This window comes from Hakea prostrata, chromosome 1, assembly GCF_041222555.1.
Source record: "Hakea prostrata isolate BN-2017 chromosome 1, UWA_Hpros_2, whole genome shotgun sequence".
NCBI lineage: Eukaryota > Viridiplantae > Streptophyta > Magnoliopsida > Proteales > Proteaceae > Hakea > Hakea prostrata.
This window is the reverse complement of record NC_142600.1, coordinates 16,740,734-16,749,128: the sequence shown is the minus strand read 5'-3', so window position 1 is coordinate 16,749,128 and position 8,395 is coordinate 16,740,734. Positions and strand designations below refer to the sequence as shown.

General features: G+C 37.3%; 1 protein-coding gene across 3 annotated transcripts; it reads left to right on the top strand.

The window, feature by feature from the left end:
- The first annotated feature begins 271 nt into the window (after positions 1-271).
- On the top strand, positions 272-7,886 carry LOC149027907 (transportin-1-like). Of its 3 annotated transcripts, XM_089166998.1 has the most exons (8): positions 272-571; positions 657-793; positions 1,066-1,123; positions 1,751-1,869; positions 1,996-2,073; positions 2,238-2,318; positions 4,803-4,853; positions 7,482-7,886. In XM_089166998.1, exons 2-8 carry the CDS (start codon positions 761-763, stop codon positions 7,500-7,502), a joined length of 441 nt encoding a protein of 146 aa, XP_089023124.1. In that variant the 5' UTR covers positions 272-571; positions 657-760; the 3' UTR covers positions 7,503-7,886. The 3 variants fall into 3 exon arrangements, with proteins under 3 accessions (XP_089023124.1, XP_089023117.1, XP_089023130.1); XM_089166991.1 differs by lacking the exons at positions 272-571; positions 657-793 and adding an exon at positions 804-953; XM_089167004.1 differs by lacking the exons at positions 272-571; positions 657-793 and adding an exon at positions 817-874.
- Positions 7,887-8,395: the final 509 nt, after the last annotated feature.

The following is an 8,395-nucleotide window of genomic DNA, read 5'->3' as shown; positions in this document are numbered from 1 at the left end:
AATCAAAACTCACGTGTAAATCCTGTTGTTGCTGACGGTTCGGTCCAATGATAATTAAAATGGTTCGAGTTGGGCGGTTCGAGTGGTTTATATAACTCAAGTATTAGTATTTCATACACTTGGTTAATACGTTTTAAAAACACAACATACAAAATACATATATACGAATTCAAAAACCAAAACCGGCGGTTCAATTGAGAATTTCAAAATGTTTTGAAATACACAAAACCCATGGCTTACACCGCCCAATCTTAACATTCGTGTGAACGATTTGGAGCTCTGAAAATCTGGAGAATAAGAACAGCAAGCAGTAGGAGGTTTAGGGTTTACCGTCAGAGTCGATCGAAATCAGTTGCAGGGGATTATTCTGCTTTGCTACACGATCGATCGAAGCTCGCATCTTGGAGAAGCTCGAGAAGCAGCAGGTTGAGGAGGAAGAAGAAGCAGAGGAGAAGACGAGTTGAACTCGTGTTTCATTTCATTTCAAAATCAAAAGCCCCAACTTCCAAAATACGAAGTTGCAGAGGAGAAGACGGGTTGAAAGCTTCCCAGTTTTGATCGAAGCAGAAGGGTAAAGAGCTTTAGTACGCGTTTACACTCATCATCTGTGTCAAAGCAGACGAAACAGTTACACTCATCATATGTGTCAATCCTAGGGATTTTGGAAGAGTTTCAAAGGATGAATGAGGTTTTGAAGGAAGGAGATGGAAACCCCAAAGTTGCGGAAGAGAATGGATTTTTCTAGAGTCAGAATCGTCAAATGCTCGAACTTCTGAGACGACTGAAGCTTCAGGTAAGTTGGAATCGCTTTCACCACTTGTAACATCAGTATCACAAGATCTGGATTCCAAGTCCTTAAGAATGTGAAGAATGAGTACTGTAGTCTATTTGAGAGTTATTCCCTGTTAATGCCGTCACCGTTCCAATTTCTACTTCATTTTCCTCTTTCTCTGGTCATCCTCTTGAGGCTACGTTAATAGTTTGTGTTCATTTGGTAGATTTTTTTAATCAGTACACTTCTAACTCTTGGAGATCATTATAATGGTGAACTATTTTTCCCTGCAGGTAAGACCTGTGGCTGAAGATGAGATGTTCAGGGTTGTAAGGACTGGTAAACGGAAAAGTGAGTTTCCTCTATTTTATTTTTATTCTTATATTGATTTGTAAGTTTTTATATTTCATTTTGATTAACGTTGTTTCATGTTTTCCTCTTATTTTTACTCTGCATTTCGTTTTTGCAAATTTTGACTTCTGTTACAGTCTTGAGGTTGTTAGGTATTTTCCTTTCATGCTGGTGTACATGTTTGTGAGCTTATTTGATGTGATGAGATGATTTTGGACTGCTTTTCTCCAACATGCGAACATGGGATTGTGGGTCTTTTTATCTATGCATTATTTGTACTTAGCTATAGGGTTTTGAGACAGCAGATTTTGGGATTGATGGGTAGTGAGATTGAGAAGCCTAGAGTTGGAAATGCAACATAGAAGTAGTTATAATAGGTGACAAGTAGTTATAAATGCAACAAAATCAGGCCTATCGGACATTTATTTGTTCTATAAAGCATAGTGGAATTGATGAAGGTACTTCTTGTTTCAACTTTTGGAGACCAATCCTGATTGCTTTTTTATTCCCTTTTACAGTTTGCTTTGCATTGTGTATTTACTGCTTGTAGTACTTAATAATTTGATGAAGCTCTTAATTGTAAAGATACTGGAACAAACTTATGTGTGTAACTTAACATTTTTTTAGTAACCTTTGAGTCACATGATGCACCTCAGATCTGTGAGGATATACCCCAGGAGCTTGATTTAGATGTGCCTGGCCTGACTGAGCGTCCTATCAATGTATTTCTACCCAGATTGTTCCAGGTGACTGAACGTTTCTTGTTAGATATTTTTATTTCTGTCTCTTCAGTTTTGAACCTTTTATTCTGAATAGTTGGTGTCTTTGGAACAAATCTTTTTGCTAAAATCACTTCAATCTGTTTTGACCAGCTTTTCCAGTCACAGCATGCCTCCCTTAGAAAGCTTTCATTGGGTTCTGTCAATCAGTTCATTATGCTGATGCCTTCTGTAAGTTTGTCAATTTTTGGTTCTTAAACCGACTACCTCCTCCCCCCCCCCCCCCCCTCAAAAAAAAAAAAAAAAAAAAAAAATCCTTAAAACATTATGTACTGGATCTAGTGCTCTGTTGTTACAGCTGCTAAAATTCATCACGAGTTGTTATTGTTCCTCAGGGACTGCTTGTATCCATGGATCAGTACCTCCAGGGTTTGTTTGCTCTTGCTCAAGATCCTTCTGCAGAGGTTCGGAAATTGGTAAGTAGTTCTTGTGGCATCCCTTTGTCAGAAATGATATGGACATTTTTGAATATTTTATAATGCACTTAAAGATACATTATGTTAGGACATCATGGCACTATCAGATTTATGAAACTTGGCACTTAGCCTCTTTTAGGCCTTCCGTTCATAATGGCAAAAAAAAAAAAGTTTAAATTAGAGTGAACTTTGAATCATGGGTTGTGACATGGTCCAAGAACTTGAAACTTGAGGGGGAGCTCGGCCCCTTGAAAAAATCGAGCTGGCTGATCTCGGTTAGCTGGGCTGTTTTTTTGGGTTGGGGAGGGCAACTCCATAGGCCATCTTGGTTGGATGTTGATGGGTGATGGGGCTGAAACTTGCTATCTAGCATATTTTAGGCTCTATAAACATGGCGACACTACATGATTTATGAAAAAATATGTCTGAATTAGAGTTTGATTTTGGACCACAGGTTGTAACTGCTATGACGAATTAAAATTCTAAAATGCCCTATGCTACAAATAATTTTGTCATAAAGATTAATTTTATCATTCTTTCATGCAAAACAACTTCAATAAAGAAATGTTCAAACCACTGCGATTGCTGAGTGCATCATTTTGTGGACATGAGATGAAAATTCCTCTCAGAGAACAACCTTCCATCTATCAAACTCAAGAAGAGGGTGTATTCCTCCTACTGTGAGTCATCTTGGTCAGCATTGTTGGATCTCATCCAAATTCAATGGAGTTTAGTTCCTTTCAGAGGAGTAGAGCTGATGCAGTAGCCATAGCCTGGCTGAACTATATGATCACTTTAGAGGCCAAACAAGGCCTGGACCTTAACCGGTTGCAAGGGTTGGTAGCTTACATAGGATGCAGCATTTATTTTGTAGATTACATAGGGTTAACTTTGTTTTTCCTTTCCATAGATATAATTTAGTTTGCTTAATTTCCTTAATTCTGTTGGTTTCTGTTCCTCTATTCAAGTGCATTTCCTATTTATTTATAGTAACCATAGAGAATGAGATTTATAATTGAAACTCTGCGCGAGTGTGTATGAGAATGTGAGATCCTTCTTCTCCCTCTTCCTCATTCTCCATCATATTAGATCGCCACCTTGGTGTGCACCACTGGGCCATTCTTCAACAAATAATTGTAAAGCAGTCATCTTTTACGAGTGAAGGTCTCAAGCTAAGAGCAGCCAATCCCAAAAAGCATGCATTATGTTGCTTCAGCTGTCTCCAGGCTTAGTTAAAATTTATTATTTTGTTGTTGAAACAAAATAGTCTGTTGAGGAACCAAACAGAAAGAAGAATAGGAATAGCAAAGAGAAAAGAAAGAGGGGAGAATGTGATATCACAAGCCTTTGTGGAAAGCAGCCCTGTGGGAATGAATAATCTCAATTGCAGGCTGCCTTCTTGTAACATGTTACTTACAAAATTAAAAGGATATTTGTTTGGAGTTTATAATATTACTCCTAACTCCCTGCTTCGTGCTTATTGCAAATTGAACTGAGGACACAAAATACAAAAAATACTAGAATACTTCAGGAATTCAAACTTAATATAATAAAATATCCTGGTTTTGAACCCCTTAAGCTGGAGTCACCCATGCTCAGCATGTCACAACAGGTGTGGAGAGGAGCAAATAAAGAGTTGGTAAGTATATCTGCTAGCTGATTTGAAAATGAAATAAACAGAGTCTCAACAAGCTTTTCCGAATGGCATCTCAAAGAAAATGACAGTCCGCTTCAATATGCTTGTTTCATTCATGATATAAAGGGTTGCTGGATGTATATGGCTGCTTGGTCATCATAATACAGTATGATTGTGAGCATAGACAAACCAATTTAAAAAATAGGAGACTTAAGCCACATCAGCTCTGCAGTAGTTTTGAGTCATAGCTTTGTACTCCACTTTGGCACTCGATCTGATACCAACAAAATAGAGATGATTGACCAAGCAAAGAGAAAGGGAAACAGGGAGAGAGAATAGAAGTGAAAGAGGGAGAATGTGATATCACGTAAGCTTTGTGGAGTGCAGCCTGTGATTGAATGACTATTTCCTATTAAAGGCTGCCTCTCTCTTATAACATCTTAATTCCAAAATGGAAAGGATAGTTTCTTAGGACTTAAGGAGTTTTTAGTATCACCCCTAACTCCTAGCTTATTACAAATTTAAACTAAGGACACAAAGTACAGAATAACAGAAATCCCTGGAATTTAAACTTAAAATCCTAAATTCCCTAGTTTCCATCTCTTGGTCATTTTCTTCTACTATTTTTTTTGTTCGGGGGGGGGGGGTAGATAATCCATGTGGATTGAGTGTACTTTCTCTGGTTATATTGGATATATTATCTTATTCTTTCTTTCTTCCTGTTTTTTTGGGTGAATATAGATGGTGCTTAATATGTTCATTGTCTACTCAATCTTGTTTAGGTTGGTATTTATTTCTAATGGCATTTCATTGTATATACTTTACCACTTCAATGTTTGCATTTTTAGGTTTGTGCAGCATTTGTTCAACTAATTGAAGTCCACCCATCGTTCTTGGAGGTAGGAATCGTTCTTCTGTTTAATATATAACCTTGATTCTTATTCTTCTTGTTGTATGCCCCCTTTCTGACTCTTAGATTGACAATATCTTCTACAGTTTATCCTTAATCTGAGTATGGGTGTACATTCCTAAATCCATTTAGCCTTTTTCTTGGTTACTTGCTCCTAGCTGTGTGAACTATTTAGAAAATTCATGTAAACTACCATCTACAATTGATAAAAGAGAGAATTTAACTAAAAGGAACCAAGTGCATTTAAACATAGTGGATCAAGCCAGTGATAAACACGAAGCACTAAGTTTACTACCCTTAAGAAAATTTGACCTAGATGTTTATACCCACTGCTTGTCTTACTCATGACGGGTATGATGCATTTGGTAGTCTTTAGAATCATCATGTTTTGTGAGGACTGAAAAGACACTATTGGTTGCAGAACCTAGGGTCTTATGACATTATCAAGAAAGTGTAGGGGCTTTGTTTTTGTGAACAAGTTATTAATGTCTCCTTCAGCACTTGAAATACAGTGACATTATCTATATTGGTCAGGACTCTCTCTGTTTCACATACATATACACATAACCCTTCCCTCTGTTGTGAAGTCTGCTAGAAATTCACACAGCTAGGAGAAATCCTGCACTTCCATCTTCTTCAGCTAAAAATTCTGCTACTTATCCAACTTCTGAAAAACCTAAGTTTATAAACTTCAGACGTACCCAGCCCTTGAATCACTGAAATTCTATTCTGAACCTGCAGAAACAGTAAAGGTAGAGCTTGTCCTGCCCTAGCTGAAATACCTAGAAACACCAGTTCTCTGTTTCTGTTCAAATTTCAAATATGAAAATATATTACAGCAGGGTTTACAAGTACTAAAATATCCTATAAACCCTAGGATCAGATCACTACTCTCTTTAGCTGGAAATTCCTGGGCAGCCCGTAGATTTAGGGAAATTCCCAAATGATGTTTAGCCCTAAATCTGGGTTTACATCAATCTTCAACACCCAACTCAAAGAGTAAGTGGTTTGACAGCAAACTACTAGTTGACTGAACTCCAGCATTAAAAAAGGGTTTAGTCTGAAATTTCAGATTGAATCAATAGCATAAGAGATCTATCAATTCCAACCAGCATTATTTGAGATCTATGAAAACTTTGATTTTTTGGAAAGCTGGTCTTGTTTTATACTTGATACAAAAAGTCTCGTGTAAAAATAAAATCATCAGACCTGTCAAATTTCTTTGACAACAAATCATTTCTCTAAATATGGACAAATTTAATTATTTGTAAGCAATATCGTATTGTCTAAGACACTATAACCCAAATGTGAGACTGGGTAGACTGACAAAGACCAATTCCACGAATGGTTTAAACCTCATTAATAACTCAATGTTTGCCTTGCTGCATTGCCATCAAATCATTAATCCATTTGTTGTTCATTTGCGTTTTACAAAATCCGTAATTGTCTTTTTCTACTGATTGGTGTTTCTGTTGATGACTGAGAAGCCACCTTGAGATAGATCATGACTAGTGATTTTATTTGCTATTGTATGGTGAGCTCCAGGAGGTTCTTGATGGAAAATGTTAGTGTCATCCGTATGCCTTATAAGAAACATGCACAACAGAAAAACTTCTAGCAATGGGACATGGGAATGGGAATGGGAATTCCACTGTCTTTGTGATTAAGAAAATGTTGAAAGCACTGGCTGGGGTGGTGGAGTTGTGTGGCTTAAAATACCCCATGAACTATCACTTTTTAAGTATATTTCATTGGTAGTGGATCATTCTTGTAGCCCTCTTCCTCAGATTGTATTTGGTTGCACAGGTCTGAAGTGCTTACTGACTACTTATAGCAAAGACTTAGGCATAAAGATATTGCTTCTGGTAGGCAACAGACAGAAAGATTGTATCCTATCTAATTGAGTGTAGACACTCACCGGGTACCAAGTAGAAGTCCTGTTTAATTACCAACTGCGTAACCAAACTTGTATTATTACCATTGCAGATCATGTTTGTCCCTTTCCGCCACCTCCTCTCTCCGTATCTCTGAAGTTGTCCAACCAAGAACTTCAGGATCCTAAGCATCCCTGAGAAGTTTTCTGGATATTCAAAAAATAATTTTAAAAGTGGGGTGGGTGAAGGGAACTTCTGGTTCTTATCTCACCCCAAATCTGCAAACATGCATCTCTTTGATCAAAAAGAAATTTCACTTGATCTGTTTAAGGGGGTGGGGTGTTATGAACTGTGTGCGATGCGAAAATCATAACAGGAATTGGTAGTAGCATGCAGTAGCAAATTTATTGTTCTTTTGCATATATATTACTTCCATGTGTCCTACAAGTGATTTGATCATGTGAAGGAAAACTTGCCTCGTAGTTCATTTCTAAATATTACTCCATGTTGTGTTTGCTTAAAACCATTCCAGTTGTTTCATTGATTTCCCCTTACTTTGATGGAGTATACTAGTTCTAGTTGTCTCATTAGTTTCTTCTTCTTGGAGAGTTTACTCGTCATTGCAGTGACAGCATCTCTTTTCTTGAATAATGTTTGAAGAGTGAAGATTTTCTTTCTTTCTCTCATGTCCACAAATTTTTATGATGCCATACCTTGAAACTGCAATCATATGTTATGTTCAGGTTCAGCTTGTAAGCCGCTGATTGAAGGAACCATGAGAGCAAGAGGCAGGCCAAATATGACCGTATGAAAAGTTGTGACAAAGTTCATTTGTTGTCTAGATCTTGTACCTATTATGACCTTGGGTAGAGCCCTGTTGGAGGACAAGGATCCATGGAGGGAAAAGATGCCATCTATGTAGTTGTCAATGTATTATCTTTTTCTTTGTTTGAAAATTGAGATCTAACATGTGTTTTTTAATGTAAATCCTGAGCTCAAATAAGTTATCCAAGGTATGATGGTTCCAACCCATCAGGTTCATTAATCAATTTTTTTGGTGTGAACATGTGTCTTGTTCATACCTATTGCTCAGTTTTCTTTTCATATGTAAAATGAAAAATACAAAGAATGAAAATAACCCTATTCTATTGGACTAGCTTCAGTTTCTGTATGAACTTTTTGGTATAGTCTATGAGTTGTTTCGAAAAACTCTTTTAGCTAGCAACTGGTATTGCATTTCCTGCTGTTTCAATCGTTCATATTTGTTGCACCAGCAGAAGGGAAAGGCTCTGAAACAGGGGAATTGTAGGAATTGTAGATATCAGCATTAAAGGGAACAGTTGCTTTGATAAGGTTGTGAAGCAACATACTTGAAGAAGCGTATCACTATAATGGTTGATCGATCTTTAGGAACTGGTTATTGGTTTGACCCTTATCTTTCCTAGTTCTTCTATGTTTCCAAACCCCCCCCCCCCTCTCTCTCTCTCTCTCTCTCTCTCTCTCTCTCTCTCTCTCTCTCTTTCTGTCCAACTTTTAGTATGCTTCTCTTCTTTTTTCTGTAAATAACTTTTAATGTAGTTGCAACTAGTTGATGATCCCCAAGTGCTGAAAGAGTTCAACAATGGAAAAGTCAATCAAATCAAAGAGTTGCAGGAGA

Excerpts from the sequence above, each read along its gene's own strand:
- LOC149027907 (XM_089166991.1), top strand. The coding sequence starts at position 909 with ATGCCGTCACCGTTCCAATTTCTACTTCATTTTCCTCTTTCTCTG. Across the intron at positions 1,124-1,750 it reads AAGGACTGGTAAACGGAAAA|TAACCTTTGAGTCACATGAT; the intron begins GTGAGTTTCCTC and ends ACATTTTTTTAG. Across the intron at positions 4,854-7,481 it reads TCCACCCATCGTTCTTGGAG|GTTCAGCTTGTAAGCCGCTG; the intron begins GTAGGAATCGTT and ends TGTTATGTTCAG.